Source organism: Ornithorhynchus anatinus, chromosome 19, assembly GCF_004115215.2.
Source record: "Ornithorhynchus anatinus isolate Pmale09 chromosome 19, mOrnAna1.pri.v4, whole genome shotgun sequence".
Lineage (NCBI taxonomy): Eukaryota > Metazoa > Chordata > Mammalia > Monotremata > Ornithorhynchidae > Ornithorhynchus > Ornithorhynchus anatinus.
The window spans coordinates 18,860,952-18,880,555 of NC_041746.1; the positions used below are offsets into that span (position 1 = coordinate 18,860,952).

The following is a 19,604-nucleotide window of genomic DNA, read 5'->3' on the forward strand; positions in this document are numbered from 1 at the left end:
TCTGTAAGGCTTTGAAGGGCAGGGGGAGAGTGATTGGTGGATTTGAGGAGGGAGGGTGTTCCAGGACAGAGGTAGGACGTGAGCTGGGGGTCAGTCCCGAGATAGGCAAGATCAGGGGTTGTACTCCCCAGCGTTTAGTACAGTGTTCTACACAGACTAAGCCCTCAGTAAATAGGATTGAGTGAGCGATAGGAGTGGAGAGGAGTCAGGGAATGAAAAAGCCCTTGGGGAGGGGAGGGCTAATGAGGTTGGCAGGTGAGATGAGGCTTGGAAGATAAGTGGGCCCCAGTGTAATAAAAATCCTTCCTTCTTGTCTGGAAGTGAAAGCCACATATTCCCTTGTTCCCATTCAGAGCACTAAAGGGAGAAGAGCCATCATATTTGACGGTGGGGCTAGATAATGGTAAAATGAGGACCCCAGGAATGGAGAGAAAACCGGAGTGGTTTTATCTTGCTCCCTTCTCCTGCCGATCCTCTTTCCATGGAAAGGATAGCGTGGTTCGGGGGAATATTCCTTGAGAGAGAGGGCCGGGTGGAAGCCAAAAATGAAACTCCTCTCTAGACTCTCTGCTCCCAGTAGGCAGGAACATGTCTTTTGCATTGGACTCTCTCAATTGCTTAGTACAGTGCTTCTCAAAGTAATAATAATAATAATGGCATTTGTTGAGCACTTACTATGTGCCAGGCACTGTTCTAAGCGATTGGAGAGATAGGAAATAATCGGTTGGACACAGACCCTGTCCCACACAGGGCTCACAGTCTTAATCCCCATTTTATAGATGAGGGAACTGAGGCCGAGAGAAGTTAAATGACTTGCCCAAAGTCTAACGGCAGGCAAGTGGCAGAGCCGGGATTAGAGCCCACGACCTGCCGACGCCCAGGCCCGTGCTCTACCCACTAGGCCATGCTGCTTCCCTGCTCAGTAAATAGCATTGATAGATTGATTTATAAGTACTTTCTATCTGCAATAAGCATTTGGGAAAGTATATAGTATATATAATAGAGTTGGTAGGCACGTTCCCTGCCCACCAGGAGCTTGCAGGCTAGGGGGAAGACAGACATTAAAATAAATTTTGATATTACATAGGGCTGTGGGGAAAAGAGTGGGATGAATACGAAGTGCTCAAAGACTACATATCCAAATGCATAGGTGACGCAGAAGGGAGAGGAAGGGAGGGAAATGAGGGCTGAGTCAGGGAAGGCCTATCGGAGGAGATGTGATTTTTAATATGTCTTTTAAAGGTGGGAAGAGTGATAGTCTGTCATATATGAAGGCAAAGAGAGCTGCAGGCCAGAAGGAAGATGTGGGCGAGGGGTCGGCGGCGAGACGGACGAGATCGGGCAACCATCGGAGGGTTTTGAGAAGTGGAGAGATGCGAACTGAACCTGTTTTAGAGAAACGATCCGGGCAGCAGAGTGAAGTAAGGACCGGAGTGGGGAGAGACGGGAAGCAAGGAGGCTGATGCAATAGTCAAGGTGAGATACCGTAAGTCCACGGATCCGCATTGTAGCAGTTTGATGGAGAGGAAAGGGTGGATTTTACCAATGTTGTGAAGGTAGAACATGACAGGATTTGATGGCGGATTGACTGCGTGGGTCGAATGAGAGATGAGTCGAGGACAATCGTCAAGGTTGCTTGTTGATTGAAATAAATGCAACAAGACCGACGTATTCTTGACTGATGGAATATCATGAAGAGATACGAAAGGGAGGGCCGATCCGAAGTTTCCGAAATCTTTAAGGGCGTGGACAAAGTGGACAGAAAATTGTTGTTCTTCAGATTTCATAATCCCAGGAAAAAGAGGCATCCAGTAATGCAGGAGAGTGGTAGCCTCAAATGAAAGGAAAGACTTCGACACAGTGGTTAAGCATATGCGTGTAGTTTATTTTGTTTTTTGTGTTTTGTTTTCAGTGGTATTTGTTAAGCACTTAGTAGTAGTTTACCGTCTGGGGGGAGACAGACATTAATATAAATACATAAATGACCAAACCGCCCTTCTTTCCATTCTAGTTAATAATGAATAAAAGCACTAGGTTGATTTTGGATCTTCCTTCAGTTTTCTACTTGCCCCCCTTTTATTAAATCTGCTTTTTTTTTCCATTCCGACTTCTCTGCGTTTCACTCTTTCCTTTGATACTTATTTATCCTTTCACTTCTGGTTTTCCAGACCCTCCCCAAATTCTCTGAGGTTACCGAAACTACCTACTCTGTTCTATTGTACTTTCCCAAATGCTCAGGTTGGTGCTCTGCACAAATTAAGTGCTCAATCAGCTAATCTTTCACCCTTCTAGAGTGTAAGCCCGGTGTGGGCAGGGTTTATTGAGTGCTTACTGTGTGCAGAGCACTATACTAAGTGCTTGGAAAGTACAATTCAGCAATAGACAATTAATGACACTTATTGAGGGCTTGGTCAGAGCCAACAGGCAGGGAAGACTCGGGGGGGCAGCCAGTTCCAAGCGCTTAGTACAGTGCTCTGCACACAGTAAGCGCTCAATAAGTAAGATTGAATGAATGAATACCGTTGATTGTGGGCAACAGGTTGATAGTCCTGAAATCGTTCTAATCAACAGGTTTTACATTGCCAAACACTGGAAATATTTTTCTAAATTTCTTTTTTTTACCCTTCTCTGCCCTTTTTCTCTGACAAAGTTGATCCTGGATTTCTAAAGAGAGGTGAAATACTTTACACAATATCGGTCACTGGTATTGTTTACTTACCGGTGGCAGACCATCGTACTGAGTGCTTGGGAGAGATTTGTTAGATACGTTCCCTGCCCTCAGTGAGCTTCGAATCTAGTGGGACCCCTCCCCTCAGTTCAGTGGCTCCAAGCCAGAGAAGATCAACATCTGGAATACGGTCCTCCTTAGCCTCTGAGCCCCAGGTGGGACCTGGGCTGTGTCCAGCTTTTTTATCTGTTTGTGCTGCAGGGGTTAGTAGAGTGCTTAGCACCTAATAGGCGCTTAACAAATTCCACAGTTGTCATTATCACAGTGCACACAGAGATCCTCCGTAAGTTGATTGATTTCCGCTGCCAGCCCATCCGGCTCTGATGAGATAATAAATTTCAAGAGCACACAGAGGCCAACATACACGCTTGACCCCATCTGCATTCCAGAAACCAAATTAAGCCCGGCCGGCGGCCAAACTAGGTCTGCCCCATACAAACCTCAAGTTCAGCTTGCGTCACGCTCGGGTCTGGACGAGGTTCGTAATTGTCAGTCCGCCCAGGGTTTGATCACGCGACGATGACCTCTCTTTCCTTGCCAGGTGGTGGGAGAATCTTGGAAAGTTTGGATCTGGGCTTCCCCTAAAAAGGAAATGACCTCCATTTCAGGTGAGTCACTCAAGTCCGTGTCACAGATTAACCCACCTTGTCATTTGTGCGTCTGGCCACTGTGACTAGAAACTAAATCTTCACTCGGTTATTTCCCAAAACGCCCCGGTTTCATATTTCGTTCCCTCTTATGCTGTGACATCCTCCGATGGTGATCGCCGGGCGGTTATGCAACCGCCGATAGCTGGAATTTTTCTCTTCTCGTTCCAGGGAGGAGAATGCACCGTAGCATTCCCGTCGAAGTAGACGAATCAGATCCGTTCCCGTCGCGACTGATGAATGAATTCCCGGAATGTTCCTCGGAAGAGGAACCGGAGCCGCCCGGGGCCGACGTGGAAGATGGCGTCCCCGGCCCCCCGGCGGTTCCCCTCTGTCCCCAGGCGGAGTCACTAGCCTGGAAGCTCCCCGAGCTCGCCCATCCTCCCTGGCCTGAGGACCTCCAAGGGCGACACCTACGCAATAAAGTCCTGGAGGAGTGTGAACGGAGTTTCTGGAGGCGGCTCCGGGACCCCGGGAACGATTTTGCCTCCGACTGGTCAGCTGCAAGCGAAGCGGAGGCTGGAGAGGTCCCCCGGGAGCATCGGTTTTCGCTTCGGGAGAGCCGCAGTCGGCCGCCGGGCCCCGAGCTCTCGGCGGCGGCGCCGGACACCGGCCGCGACTCCGTCAGATCTGACCGGAGCTCATCGGACGGTTCGGCGGACTCCTCGGGCCGGGGTCGAGACGACGGGCCCCACCCTCAGCCCGCGGGAATCCGGACGCCGCCGGACCTGCCCACTCTAGACACGGGCTACGATTCCCAGCCCCACGACGCGTTGGGCATCAAGCACCTGGAACGGCCCCTGCCTCTTGTCTCAGTGGGTTACCCCCAGGACCTTCCTAGACCTCTTCGGTCCAGGGACTACCTCGAGGCGGAACCGCAGCGGTATCCCGCGTATCCCCAGTTACCGCCCCCTAACCCTTCTCCCCAGGCTCAGTGGAACTGGAGGTTCCAATACCCCGGGGGTCCGGATCACCGTCCCCGATGTAAGTTACCCTGGATGGGGCGATACTGGGTGTCCGTGGGCAGCGGAGACTGCTTCGTCTACTCTTTGCTTCATTTTACCTGATGGGGACCGCCCCGTTTGGGCGGAGGAGAGGGAGGGATGCTTCTCCGTTGGGTGACTGCATTTTCTCCAAGGTCAATTTCGGTTGGATTCTCAGTCGATGGATCAGTTCAAATCAATATTGGTCAAATGAAATTGGTCCTGGGTTCAGATCCCGGCTCTGCTGCTTGTCAGCTGTGTGACTTTGGGCAAGTCACTTAATAATAATAATGTTGGTATTTGTTAAGCGCTTACTACGTGCAGAGTACTGTTCTAAGCACTGAGGTAGATACAGGGTGATCAGGTTGTCCCACATGAGGCTCACAGTTAATCCCCATTTTACAGATGAGGTAACGGAGGCACAGACAAATGAAGTGACTTGCCCAAGGTCACACATTAGAACCCATGACCTCTGACTCCGAAGCCCAGGCTCTTTCCACTGAGTCACTTAACTTCTCTGTGCTTCAGTTACCTCATCTTTAAAATGGGCATTAAGACTGTGAGCCCCATGTGGGACAAACTCATCCCCTTCTATCGTCTCCAGCGCTTAGAACAGTGCTTTGCACGTAGTAAGCACTATTATTATCATTATTATTAGTAGTAGTAAGGGAGAACTGTGTGCAGAGCACTCTACTAAGTGCTTGGGTGAATACAATATGACAAAGTTGGTAGGCACATCCGCTGCCCGCAACGAGCTAAAGGCACAGAGCAGCATGTTGCTCAGTGGAAAGAGCCCGGGCTTGGGAGTCAGAGGTCATGGGTTCGAATTCCGGCTCTGCCACTTGTCAGCTGTGTGACTGTGGGCAAGTCACGTCACTTCTCTGTGTCGCAGTTACCTCATCTGTAAAATGGGGATAAAGACTGTGAGCCTGACTTGGGACAACCTGATTACCCTGTAAATCTACCCCGGCGCTTGGAACAGTGCTCTGCACATAGTAAGTGCTTAAGAAATACCAACATTATGGAGTAGCGGATAGAGCCCGGACCTGGAGTCGGAAGGACATGGGTTCTTATCCCTACTCCGCCGCTTGCCTGCTGGGTGACCTTGGGGGGTCGCTTCACTCCTCAGTGCCTCAGTTTCCTCATCTGGAAAATGGGGATTGACACTGTGAGCCCCACGTGGGACAGTGACTGCGTCCAACCTAATGTCTGCCTCCCCCTCTACGCTGTAAGCTCATTATGGGCAGAGAGCGTGTTGGCTAATTCTGTTAATGTGATACTCTCCCAAGCGCTTAGTAGAGTGCCCTGCCCAGAGTAATTGCTCGATAAATACGATTGATTTCTTGACCACTTGGTGACGATTGCAGGGCTGAACAGGAATCATATTGGGTGCTACTGTTGCACGAAACTAAGAAAAAAAAGTGTCCTCAGTTGCCAGAGTTCCTTTCATGATAACTCTGCTAATTCGGGATAAAAACCTGTTTTACAGGAATCGCTTCACAAATGGGACTCTGCTAGAGAGACCTCAGTAGGCGCTCTCCTGCCCAGACTTGCAACCTGGTTTTACTAGATCAGGAGTGGGCAAACAACAAATCAGACAAAAAAAAACCCCAGACCCATCCTGGAGGCTAGACCTAGCCTGCTTACGTCTCCCCCGATTAGACTGTAAGCCCGTCAATGGGCAGGGACTGTCTCTATCTGTTGCCCGATTGTACATTCCAAGTGCTTAGTACAGTGCTGTGCACATAGTAACCGCTCAAAAAATACTATTGAATGAATGGATGAATGAATGTTGGCGGAAGGGCGGCCCAGCCCACCCCAGTTAGAATAATAATAATAATAATGTTGGTATTTGTTAAGCGCTTACTAGGTGCCGAGCACTGTTCTAAGCGCTGGGGGAGATACAGGGTAATCAGGTTGTCCCACGTGGGGCTCACACACTTTTAATCCCCATTTTACAGATGAGGGAACTGAGGCACGGAGAAGTTAAGTGACTTGCCCACAGTCACACAGCTGACAAGTGGCAGAGCCGGGAGTCGAACTCATGACCTCGGACTCCGAAGCCCAGGCTCTCTCCACTGAGCCACGCTGCTTAGAACCGGTGATGCCCCCAGCCCGGAGCTCTTGGAGGCCCAGGAAGCCCAAGGTTTCCGACGCTACCGGTGGCCGGCCCAGAGAGAGATGGGAGCCACTTCTGAAATCAATCAGTGGTATTTTGGGAGCGCTTACTCCGTGGGCAGAGACTGTACTGAGCGCTTGGGGGAGCACAGTAGAGGGGGTAGACACAATCCCGGATCTCTGAAGCGACTGTATTTCCATTTGTTTTCCTTGATGGTATTTGTTAAGCACTTACATGTGCCAGGCATAGGAGTAGATGTAAGATGATCAGGGTGGACACAGTCCATGTCCCACATGGGATTCACACTATTAATTCCCATTTTACAGATGAGCTAACCGAGGCACAGAGAAGTTAAGTGACTTGCCCAAGGACACGCAGCAGACAAGCGGCAGGAGCCGGGAATCAGAACCCAGGTCTTTTTGACTTTCAGGCCCATGCTATATAATAATAATAACGTTGGTATTTGTTAAGCACTTACTATGTGCAGAGCACTATTCTAAGTGCTGGGGTAGATACAGGGTAATCAGGTTGTCCCACATGAGGCTCACATTATTCATCCCCATTTTCCAGATGAGGTCACTGAGGCACAGAGAAGTGAAGTGACTTGCCCACAGTCACAAAGCTGCCAAGTGGCAGAGCCGGGATTCGAACCCATGACCTCTGACTCCCAAACCCGGGCTCTTTCCACCGAGCCGCGCTGCTTCTCCTGCATCCACTAGGCCAGGCTGCTTCTCATTTAAAATCACCTCTCTCTGCTGTCACCCCAGTGACCAAGAGAACACTGTCTGCTGACTTCCTCGCATGGCAAAATTCTGTATCAATCAATCAGTGGTATTGATTGAGCACTTAATTTGTGCAGAGCACTGTGCTAACTGCTTGGGAGGCTAGAGTACAGTGGGCAGATATGATCCTTCCCCTCAAGGAGCTTACAGTCTAGCAGGAGAGACCGGCAATAAAATAAATTGTAGGTAATCTATGTCCTATATAATAATAATGTTGGTATTTGTTAAGCGCTTACTATGTGCCGAGCACTGTTCTAAGCGCTGGGGTATACACAGGGGAATCAGGATGTCCCACGTGGGGCTCACAGTCTTAATCCCCATTTTACAGATGAGGTAACTGAGGCACAGAGAAGTTAAGTGACTTGCCCACAGTCACACAGCTGACAAGTGGCAGAGCCGGGATTCAAACTCATGACCTCTGACTCCAAAGCCCGTGCTCTTTCCACTGAGCCACGCTGCTTCTCCCTCTAGTCATATATATTATTGATATATATAGAATTATAGACATATATTCCTATATAATTAATAATTGTGTTTTTTGAAGTGCTTACTATGTGCCCAACACTGAACTGGTACATTACTCTGCACATAGTGAGCACTCAATAAATCCTATTGATCGCTGCTAGGAGCTGGGGGGATTACAAGCAGATCGGATCGGACGCAGCCCCCGCCCCACGTGGGGCTCGCAGTCTCTATCCCCATTTTACAGATGAAGAAACTGAGGCACAGAGAAGCAAAGTGACTTGCCCAGGGTCCCCCGGCAGACAGTTGTGGTAGGCGGGAGAGCCCGGATTGAATCCCCATTTGGCAGATGAGGAAACTGGGACACGGTGAGCCAAATGGCAGAGGCCCGAGGATAAGAGGCCGTGTTGTAAAGGCAGGGTCCGGGGGTCAGGAGTAGAATGGAGGACTCGCCCAAGCGCTTAGTACATGTCATCGATCAAGAGGGAACACAGAGGCCTCCTGAAGAGCTGTGCTCCTGTTTCTGCAAGTGCTACTGGTACCCCGCGTTTTCGATCCCCGCAGAGCTAGAAACCGCTCAGTCACCACCGGCACGGCAGTGTCCGTGGACTTTAAGTCCCTGTTTTATCCCGGCCCCGCTTCTTGTCTGCCGTGTGACCTGGGCCAAGTCACTTCCCTCCTCTGGACCTCCGTCACCTCATCCGTAAAATAATAATAATGTTGGTATTTGTTAAGCGCTTACTATGTGCAGAGCACTGTTCTAAGCGCTGGGGTAGATACAGGGTCATCAGGTTGTCCCACGTGAGGCGCACAGTCTTCATCCCTATTTTACAGATGAGGTAGCTGAAGCACCGAGAAGTTAAGTGACTTGCCCACCGTCACCCAGCTGACAAGTGGCAGAGCTGGGATTCGAACCCAAAATGAGTGTTGAGTTGGTGAGCCCCGTGTGGGACAGGGACTGTGTCCGACCCCATTTGCTTGTATCCACTCCGGCGCTTAGTACAGTGCCTGGCGTATATTAAGTGCTTAACAAATGCCGCCGTGCCATCGCTCTCTCTTTCGAAACTTGAATTGCTCCAAAGAGGGTGAGAGAGGGAGCTCTCTCCCCTCTCCCGTCCTTACTTGGCTCTGCTGCCCAGATCATTTTTCTACAAAATTGTTCAGGACCCGTTTCCCAGCCCACACGCTTGGGCTCGTCTAATCCTAACTTCTCACTGGGCCTCGGTCTCATCTGTCTCTCCGGTGACCCCTCGCCCACGTCCTGCCTCTGGCCTGGAACGCAGTCCCTTCTCAAATCTGACAGTTACCCACCCCGGCTTCAAAGCCTTACTGAAGGTACATCTCCGAGAGGCCTTCCCTAAGTGCCCCTTTCCTCTTCTCTCACTCCCTTCTGCGCCGCCCTGACTAGCCACCGTGGCATTTATAATAATAATGTTGGTATTTGTTAAGCGCTTATTATGTGCAGAGCACTGTTCTAAGCTCTGGGGTAGATACAGGGTAATCACACTGTCCCACGTGAGGCTCACAATCTTAATCCCCATTTTACAGATGAGGTAACTGAGGCACAGAGAAGTTGTGACTTGCCCACATTTGTGTACATATCTGTAATGTATTTATATTATTGTCTGTCTCCCCAGTTCTAGACTGTAAGCTCACTGAGGGCAGGAGATGTCTGTTTATTATTGTCTTGCACTCCCCCGGCACTTAATACGGTGCTCTGAACACAGCCAGTGCTCCATAATGTGATTAAATGAATGAATGAGAGTGAGCGTTGTGTGCCTTTGAGGGTGGGGTGAGGTGTGAGTTGAGGGGAGCGAGTTTCAAATGCTTTTCTTTGTCATCTTCTAATAATGTTGATATTTGTTAAGCGCTTACTGCGTGCAGAGCACCGTTCTAAGCGCTGGGGTAGATACAGGGTAATCAGGTTGTCCCTCCTGAGGCTCACGGTCTTCATCCCCATTTTCCAGATGAGGTCCCTGAGGCACAGAGAGGTGAAGTGACTTGCCCACCGTCACACAGCTGCCGAGTGGCAGATCCGGGATTCGAACCCATGACTCCGACTCCCAAGCCCGGGCTCTTTGCACCGAGCCACGCTGCCTCTCTACTTTGAGCCCGTCGTTGGGGAGGGATTGTCTCTATTCGTTGCTCAATTGTACTTTCCAAGCGCTCAGGGCAGTGGTCTGCACACAGTGAGCGCTCAGTAAACGCGATTGAACGAAGCAATGTCTTAATCTCCTAGATGTTCAAGAATACCCTCGGGCTCCCTACCAGCAGATGGCCCAGCCGTCTCAGCCGATGCCGCCCCTTCCTGGACACGGCATAAGAGGCAACCAGCCGGCCCAGAAGGTCATCCCAAACTACTCCAGCCCTCAAGCCGAAGAAGAGGGAGTTGTGCGGAGAGACTGCCCGGCCCCCACGAACCCGAGATACTTGTGAGTGTCGCAGAGCTAAGTTTCAAACCAAGCAGAGAGTTGTCGTGTTGATGGAGATTGAACAAGCCCGGGGGTGTACGTTTGGCACATAGTAAGCGCTTAACAAATATTCTCCCCGCTACCTGAGAGCCTCATTGAAGGTACGTCTCCGCTAAGTCATCTTCCCGACTAAGTCCTCCTCTTCTCTTCTCCCACTCCCTTCTCCATTCCCCTGACTTGTTCCCTTTCTTCATCGCCCCCCACCAGCCCCACAATAATAATGTTGGTATTTGTTAAGTGCTTACTATGTGCCGAGCACTATTCTAAGCGCTGGGGTAGACACAGGGGAATCAGGTTGTCCCACGTGGGGCTCACAGTCTTAATCCCCGTTTTACAGATGAGGTGACTGAGGCACCGAGAAGTTAAGTGACCTGCCCAAAGTCACACAGCTGACAAGTGGCCGAGCCGGCATTCGAACCCATGACCTCTGACTCCAAAGCCGTACATATCCGTAATTTATTTAAATTAATATCTGTTTCCCCCTCTAGACTCTAAGGTCGCTGTGGGCAGGGAATATGTCTGTTTATTGTTGTGTTGTACTGTCCCAGGCGTTCAGTACAGTGTTCTGCACACAGTAAGCACTTAGTAAATGCAATCGAATGAAATGCCGGAAGAAAACGTTGTTCTAAACGTTGGGAAAAAACTGCACTGAGAATACTGCCCTGGGAAAAGAATCACTTTTGAGAATTTGACGTGACCCTGAGCCCCTGAACGGTTTGCAGTCTAAGAACGAAGCCGGGAGAGGAAGTTGGTCGGGGACTGGTGTCTGAAAAATGGTAGCGCGATAAAAACATAAAAGCACCAGGAGAGAGAGCACAGGGCCCTGTGGCTAGAGGAGCACAGTTCCAGGTTCCCTGGTCACGATCAGTCAACCACTCCATCGAAGGTATTTATTGAGCACTTACCGTGTGCAGAGCACTGAATTAAGCACATGGGAAAGGACAGTACAGTAGAGTTGGTCGACACGTTGTCTTCCCACAAGGAGAATGGGAGGTAGACATTGAAAGAAATTACAGATACGTACGTAATTGGTGTGGGGATGAGGGTGAGGGGAATATCAAGTCCACAGATCTAAGCGTGAGGGCAGTGCAGAAGCAAGAGGCATGAGGGCTTAGTCGGAGAAAGGCTCTCGGAAGACATGGGCTTTGAAGGAGGGGAGAGAGAGGTAGTCACAACCCCGGCCTCCCTTACGTTCTAAAAGTTGAGTCTCCCATGTCTGTTGCCTCTGTCTCCTCACCCTTCTTGGGCTGGAGCAGGGACTCAAGGGAATTTCCATGGGAAGCAGCAAGGCCTAGTGGATAAAGCATGGCCCTGAAAACCAGAAAACCTGAGTTCTAATCCCAGCGCCGCCACTTCCCTGCCGTGTGACCTTGGCCACTTAACTTCTCTGTGTCTCGGTTTCCTCAACTGCACAATGGAGAAGCAGCGTGGCCTAGTGGGTAGGGCAGGCACCTGGAAGTCACGAAGCCCTGGGTTCTGATTCGGACTCTGCCGCTTGTCTGCTGTGTGACCTTGAGAAATAGCGTGGTTTAGTGGAAAGAGCCCGGGATTGGGAGTCAGAGGTCGTGGGTTCTAATCCCGGCTCCGCCACTCGTCAGTTGTGTGACTTGGGGGAAGTCACTTAACTTCTTCTGTGCCTCAGTTCCCTCATCTGTAAAATGGGGATTAAGACGGTGAGCCCCACGTGGGACAACCTGATTTCCTTGGATCTACCCCAGCGCTTAGAACAGTGCTTGGCACATAGTAAGCACTTCTCAAATACCATCATCATCATTACTTTGGGCAAATCACTTCACTTCTCTGGGTCTCAGTTACCTCACCTGTACGTTGGGGCTTAGGGCTGTGAGCCCCATGTGGGACAGAGACTGTGTCCCACCTGATTAGCCTGTAGCTACCCCAGTGTTTAGAACAGTGCCTGGCACATATTAAGCGCTTACCAGATACCGTTAAAAAATAAATGGGGAGTCTTTACCTGTTCTCCCTCCGCCTTGGACTGTGAGCCCCATTTGGAACAGTGGATGGGAGTCAACATCTTGCTCCATCTCTAGTCCCTTTCCACTAACCACCGCCGTCGGCCCACCGGCACGAAAAACGTTGAAGCCCTTGAAGCCCAACTTCAGGCGAGCCAATGAGCTCTGGAAGCGGAGGGCTACCTCCCAAACACAGTCGTCTGAAACGCTGGGGGAAACATATGTCGACAAAAGATCTTTCTTCCTCAGGGGTCATCTGCCCATCCAGGGGCCCGGTAGAGCAAGGCCCGCCCACGAGGAGGACCCTGCCGATCCGAGCCCGCCGGTCAGCCGGGGCCCGGCGCCGGACACAACCCCCGGGCCCCTCAGTAATCCTACCGTCAGGGGAACTCTGAAAACCAGCAATTTGCCCGAAGAATTGCGTAAGTGGTTTGCACTCTGGTATTTCTCCTCTTTGTCAGGTCTTGCTTTTCTGACACCTTCACTTGATCGTCTTAAAACCCGTCCACCGAAAAGGAACTTTTTGATTTGAGTCTGTAATGTGGGTGTGTCTGGTGGTTCTAAAAAGATTATTTGCAAGTCCCATAAAGCTCTCGCCACCAGGTTTTCTCAGGGGAAAGAGAAAAGTTTGTTGGATCTCTTTGGATGGGTGTGTTTTATTGGTATTGGCAGAAGCCTAATATTTCACCACGAATTAGCAGCAGCCGTCAAGAAAACGAGTCATTTCCCGAAGGAATGAGTGATGTACTTTAAAAAATGGCCCAGCATGATCCATGACCCTTCATAACTACCTGCAAACTCAAGCCCATTCATTAAAAAAAGCATTCATTCAGTCAGTCATATTTGGTGAGCGATTACTGTGTGCAGAGCACTGTACTAAGCGCTTGGAAAGTACAATTTGGCAACAGAGACAATCTCTACCCTACAACGGGCTGACAGTCTAGAAGAGGGGAGACAGACAACAAAACAAGTAGACAGGCATCAGTAGCATCGACATAAATGAATAGAATTATAGATATATACACATAAAATAAAATGTACATATAGACAAGTGTTGTGGGACGGGGAGGGGGGTAGAGCAGAGGGAGGGATTTGGGGTGATAGGGAGAGGAGGAGGAGCAGAGAAAAAGTGGGGCTCAGTCTGGGAAGGCCTCCTGGAGGAGGTGAGCTTTCAGTAGGACTTTGACGGGAGGAAGTGGGCGTGTTTGACAGTTGTGAGGAGAGAGGGCATTCTAGGCCAGAGGTAGGACGTGGACCAGGGATCGACGGTGGGACAGGTGAGAACGAGGCCCAGTGAGGAGGTGAGCGGCAGCAGAGGAGCGGAGAGTGCGGGCTGGGCTGGAGAAGGAGAGAAGGGAGGTGAGGTAGGAGGGGGCAAGGTGACGGAGAGCTTTGAAGCCAAAAGTGAGGAGTTTTTGCTTGATACGAAGGTTGATAGGCAACCACTGGAGATTTATTATTTTTTTGGGGGGTGGGAAGGGTGATGGGAAGGGTGACATGCCCAAAGCGTTTCTGTAGAAAAAAACATTCAGGGTTAGGAGGGGGGTTTTTTTTCCAGTTTTTGCTGCCAAAACCAGAAACGTTGAACTTTCGCCCAAATGTTCTTGGGTTGCAGTCAGCCCAGATTGAAGTTCCAGAAATTTCACAGCCTGTTCTCATGAGGTTTGGCACTTTATCTTACTTATTGGAAAAGGTCAAATAGCTCGTACAATCACTTATGGGTGTTTTTCTGACCCAGAACTGAAAAATTAAACCTTCAGACTTGGCTCTTTCCTCGGGAAATGGATGAGGTGTACGACTTAGCCAGTGATTTGTTCCTGAGAAGATTACAGAGTTGAGGACATATAATTTATACTGCTTTTAAAATATGTTTTCTCTTGTTCTAGGGAATTAGTGCTAAATACCAATTCAACATAGAGCTGATTGCTAGAAAAGCCAATCCTGGTGGCATCTGCATTTATGTCACTTTCCTTCCCTGTCTTATAGACACTCAATCAATCAATCGTATTTATTGGGTGCTTACTGTATTCAGGGCACTGTTCTAAGTGCTAGCACAACCATATAATAGACACATTCCTTGCCCCCAGCTAGCTTACAGGATAGAAGAGTAGACAGACATTAATATGAATAAATTATGGATATGTACATAAGTGCTATGGGCAGGGAATGTGTCTGTTATATTGTTATATCCTGCTCTCCAAAGCTCTTAGCACAGTGGTCTGCACCCAGTAAATACGATCGACTGAGTGGGATTGGGGAGTGGCAAATACAAGGAGCAAGTCAGGGCGATGTAGAAAGGAATGGGAAAAGAAAAAAATGAGGGATTAGTCATGGAAGACCTCGTGGAGGAGATGTGACTTCAATAAGGCTTTGAAGGCGGGCAGAATAACCGTCTGTCGGATAAGAGGGAGGACCTAACGGGCCAGAAGCAGGACGTGGGCAAGAGATCGCGGCGAGAGAGACGAGATCACGGTACAGTGAGAAGGTTGGCATTGGAAGAGCGAAGCCTGCGGGCTGGGTTGTAGTAGGAGAGTAGCAAGGTGATTGCTTTAAAGCTGCTGGTAAGGAGTTTCTGTCTGATACGGAGGTGGATGGGCAACCACTGGAGGTTCTGGAGGAGTGGGGAAACGTGGATTGAACTTTTTTTAGAAAAATGAGCCAGGCAGCAGAGTAAAGTATGGACTGCTTGGGGGAGAGACAGGAGGCTGGGCCGGGGGCAGGTCAGCGAGGCAGCTGATACAATAAAACAAGGCGGGATAGGATAAATGATTGGATTAACATGGCAGCAGTTTGGATGGAAAGGAAAGGGTGGATTTTAGCAATGTTGTGAAGGTTGAACCGACAGAATTTGGTGATAAATTGAGTATGTGGGTTGAATGAGAGAGAGCGGAGTCAAGGACAATGCTAAGGCTATGGTCTTGTGAGACAGAAAGGATGGTGGTGCTGGGATGGGCTGACTGGAGGATGGGGATCGAGGGGTCATGGTGAGGTTAGGGAAGTTTAAGGGTCATCGGTGAGGTTACCATTAGCAATAACAGCAGCGACAACATCTTTCTCTGTCCACCATTGTCGGCCTGGGGAGTTTCTATAAAAGCAGATGCCGCACTCTCCTCCCTCCCCACGGTGCAGTTCAGGGCATTTATCAATCAGTCAATCAATCGGTCAGTTTATAAGTGCTGACTTTGTGAAGAGCACGATGCTAAGTGCTTGGGAGAGTACAATACAACGGGGTCGGTAGACGTGTTTCCTTCCCCTCAGTAGCTTCCAATCTAGATGGGGAGAACGAACTGCAGCAATCCTGTACAATTCCAATCAATTCTGTTGGATTCACGTTTTGGACTCATCACTAATAATGCATGCCACTCTCCCCTAGGAAAAGTCTTTATAACCTATTCGGTGGACGCGGCTGTGGAGGTCATGAAATTCGTGAACTTCTTGTTTGTAAATGGATTTCAAACTGCTGTAAGTATTCTTTCCGAGGAGAAGAACGAACAGCTAAGGGAGAAAGCAAACTATCGAGAGGGAAAATGAGTAAATAAAAGCCTAGTGTTTAACGTCTTGAGGAGGGCCAGCGGTTCACATCATCTGACGCTCGTGACCGAAGGCTTAGAAAGAGTTTATATGGAAAAGTGGAATTACTCTTTTAAATGAATTCAGCCAAAATGCAAAAAGTCTTTATTAAGACAAAGGATGTCCCCGTCTCTCCTCCTCCTGCCTCAGATTGTTCCTGGCCTGAGAAGCTGGGAGATTGGCAGAGATCACACATTTATTTCTCCTATCATCCATGGGAAGCAGCATGACCTAGTGGAAAGAGCACAGGCCTGGGCGGGCTTCTGACCTGTGTTCGAATCCCTGCTCCGCCATTTGTCTGCTCTGTGACCTTGGACAAGTCACTTCACTTCTCTGGGCCTCATTCATTCATTAATTCATTCAATAGTATTTATTGAGCACTTACTATGTGCAGAGCACTGTACTAAGCGCTTGGAATGAACAAGTCGGCAACAGAGACGGTCCCTGCCGTTTGACGGGCTTACGGTCTAATCGGGGGAGACGGACAGAGGAGGACGATGGCGATAAATAGAGTCGAGGGGAAGAACGTCTCGTAAAAACAATGGCGACTAAATAGAATCGAGGCGATGTACATTTCATTAACAAAATAAATAGGGTAATGAAAATATATACAGTTGAGCGGACGAGTACAGTGCTGAGAGGATGGGAAGGGAGAGGGGGAGGAGCGGAGGGAGATGGGGAGAAAAGAGGGTTAAGCCGCAGAGAGGTGAAGGGGGGGTGGTAGAGGGAGTAGAGGGAGAAGAGGAGCTCAGTCTGGGAAGGCCTCTTGGAGGAGGTGAGTTTTAAGTAGGGTTTCGAAGAGGGGAAGAGAATCAGTCTGGCGGAGGTGAGGAGGGAGGGCGTTCCGGGACCGCGGGAGGACGCGGCCCGGGGGTCGACGGCGGGATGGGCGAGACCGAGGGACGGCGAGGAGGTGGGCGGCGGAGGAGCGGAGCGTGCGGGGTGGGCGGTAGAAAGAGAGAAGGGAGGAGAGGTAGGAAGGGGCAAGGTGGTTCTCCCTCCTTAGACTTAGAGTCCCACGTGGAACTTGATTACCTTATATCTACCCCAGGGCTTGGCTTGGTACGGTGCTTGGCACATAGTGAGCACTTAACAAATACTGTTATTTAACTTCCCTCTTTAAATCTGCCACAGTATTTCTTCAACCCCAAATTCTCGCAGAAGCTTCCCACGATTAAATTCAATCTGCTCAGGTCCCCTGCAACCAACAGCTGCCCTAATGCTTAATTTTATTCATCTTAGCAGCTACCCATTTTCTAACTTCTGATTAATTGACATTTACTCATAAATAGTAATCGTGGCATTTAAACACTTACCAAGTGCCTACCACCGTAGTAAACACGAGTTGACAGAGGAAGGTAAGATCGGAAACAGTCCGTATCCCACGTGGGACTCACAGACTAAGGGGAAGGAGAACAGGTATTTTTACAGAGGAGAGGCTGAGGCACAGAGAAGTTAACTGACTTATCCAAGGCCACAGAGCAGGTAAGTGGCAGAACTGGGATCGGAATCCAGGGCTTCTGACTAAATCAGTCAGTCTTATTGAGTGGTTTATGGTTTGCAGAGCACTGTACACTGGGAGAGTACAAATACACCATCCCTGCTTTGATTTTGTTTACCTAGTTATCCTTTTATACTCTTGCAACATTTGCAAAAGATTTTGTCTCTCAGTCTCCCATAACAGACTGCAAGCTCCTTAAGGGTAGGGCCCGTGTCTCTTCCTCGGTTGCACTTTCTGAAGTTCTCCGTAGGGTGCACACAGCTGGTGCTGAATAAATACCATGTATGGATTTTGCCGACTGGCTCCCTGTAACATTAGATTCATGTGAACGGGTGTCCTCGAAGCGAGGCGGGGTGGCCTAGTGGAAAGAGCGTGGGCCAGGGAGTCAGAGGACCTGGGTTCTAATCCCGGCTCCACCACTGTGGGACCTTGGACAAGCCACTTCACTTCTCTGTGCCTCAGTTCCCTCACCTGTAAAATGGGGATTAAGATTGCGAGCCCCATGTGGGACGGGGACTGTGTCCAACCTGATTGGCTGGTATCTACCCCAGTGCTTAGTACAGTGCCTGGTATATAGTAAGCACTTAACAAATACCATTAAAAATAAAAAAGCTCTCCCAGTAATGCCAAACATCCCTTTTCTCTCAGATTGACATATTTGAGGATACGGTGCGTGGCATCGACATCATCAAGTGGATGGAGCGCTATCTAAGTGATGTAAGTAAAAGTAACGAGTGGAAGCAATCTACTCATCCTCCGTCTGTCTAGAGTAAGTAAGCCAGGGGTTTTGCTAGCAAGCCGATATTTGCGGCCCGAACGAAGCGTGCTCCTACCCACTTCCTCGAAAGGCCTTCTTTGCAAATGGGAGATGGAAGAAAGGACTGGGGAGAGAGTTTCCCTAGGAATAGTACGTATCTGTAGCAGTAGAAGAACAGGAGCGCTTAGAACAGTGCTCAGCGCTTAGAACAGTGCTTGGCACAGAGTAAGCGCTCAACAAATGTCATCATTATTAGTAGCAGTTTATTAAGCAGCTCCATATGCAGGGCACCAGACTGAGCATTGGGAAAAAAAAATATCCAGGTGAGAGTTAGACATGGTCCCTGGGCCTCGAGGGGCCCCAGTTTAAAAATCAAGTGGGTCGGGGTTTAGCGACAGACACAAATGGCGAGATAAAATAAATAATGATCACGATGGTGTTTGTTAAGCACTTACTATGTGCCCAGCACTGTTCCAAACGCTGGGGTAGATACAAGGTAATGGGGTTGTCCCACATGGGGCTGTCGGTCTTAATCCCCATTTTCCAGATGAGGTAACTGAGGCCCAGAGAAGTTAAGTGACTGGCCCAAAGTCACCCAGCTGACAAGTGGCAGAGCCGAGTGTAGAACCCACGACCTCTGAGCCCCAAGCCCGGGCTCTTTCCTCTAATCCAAGACAACATCAGCGTGCGGAGTCCCGCAAGTCGAGGGGGCCTGTCGGGGCCTCGGAGGGCTCCCACGCGGCTCAGCCAGGATCCGCTCCACTGCCAGGCCCCCCGATCTTCCGCCGTGGAGAGAGTCTGTGCGGTCTCACGTGGTGGGCCCGGGGCGGTGGTGACGGGAGTGTCTGGCGAGGGGAGATGTTCTGCGGCCGCTCCCCAAGGAAAGGAGCAGATCGGGCACGGGTGGCAGATAAATGGCGAAGCAAAAGTAAACAAATGGTTGAATGGTAGAAGAAGAGCAGGGAGCCGACGCAAACAATACAGTGGAATCGGAGGCCATCTTGAAGCATCTCGTCCTTTGCAACCGCGGTTCCCTGGGCAAGCTGGCTCGTCGTCTGCGTTGAAACCCGGAAAATCACTCACGTGACCGTCCGCACTCCGGCTTGTAATTTCATTTCCATTGACAGAATTCCACCCGCTCACCAGCTCCTCTCACGCTTCGCAGTTCACGGGGAGGAAATTGATTGTCACAGTCGCTCCCGCGGCGGGGCCGGCCGGCTGACCGGCCAGGCGGGCTCGGTGGCCCGCCTTTCATCTTCACCTCCGGCTTCGCCGAGGAGTCTTTCCTGCAGCCTGGCCCCCTGCATTAAAACAAAGAGCAGGAGCTGCTCGCTCAAGAGCGCTGCTGCCAGCAGTTAAGAGGGAAAGTAGCATCGCATCATATAATGGAAAGTTTTTCTGAATTAATGCCCAGTCACTCGATTGCCTCATGAGAATTTTTTGCCTCTCATTAGACGTCTGCTCGTGTCATCTTCGGGCAAGGGTGGCCATAAATATCTATTTTCAGAGTTAATTCCCTGCCATTTGCATCCCTTTCTTGAGGGGGAGGGGCCTGGGGAGAGAGGAAGGGAAAGCTAAGGCCCCTGGAGTCAGAGTTTTGTTGCATTTTCACTT

At 49.9% G+C, this 19,604-nt stretch overlaps 1 protein-coding gene across 1 annotated transcript in view; it reads left to right on the plus strand.

Annotated features, from left to right (window-relative positions):
* TRAF3IP2 (TRAF3 interacting protein 2) overlaps nucleotides 1-19,604 on the plus strand; it is a 51,381-nt gene that overhangs the window by 26,789 nt on the left and 4,988 nt on the right. The window contains exons 2-7 of the mRNA XM_029047550.2: nucleotides 3,270-3,336; nucleotides 3,547-4,359; nucleotides 9,961-10,153; nucleotides 12,412-12,584; nucleotides 15,536-15,624; nucleotides 17,882-17,950. Of these exons, the coding sequence (XP_028903383.1) occupies nucleotides 3,321-3,336; nucleotides 3,547-4,359; nucleotides 9,961-10,153; nucleotides 12,412-12,584; nucleotides 15,536-15,624; nucleotides 17,882-17,950 (1,353 nt within the window). The 5' untranslated portion in view covers nucleotides 3,270-3,320. The remainder of the gene's footprint in view (nucleotides 1-3,269; nucleotides 3,337-3,546; nucleotides 4,360-9,960; nucleotides 10,154-12,411; nucleotides 12,585-15,535; nucleotides 15,625-17,881; nucleotides 17,951-19,604) is intronic.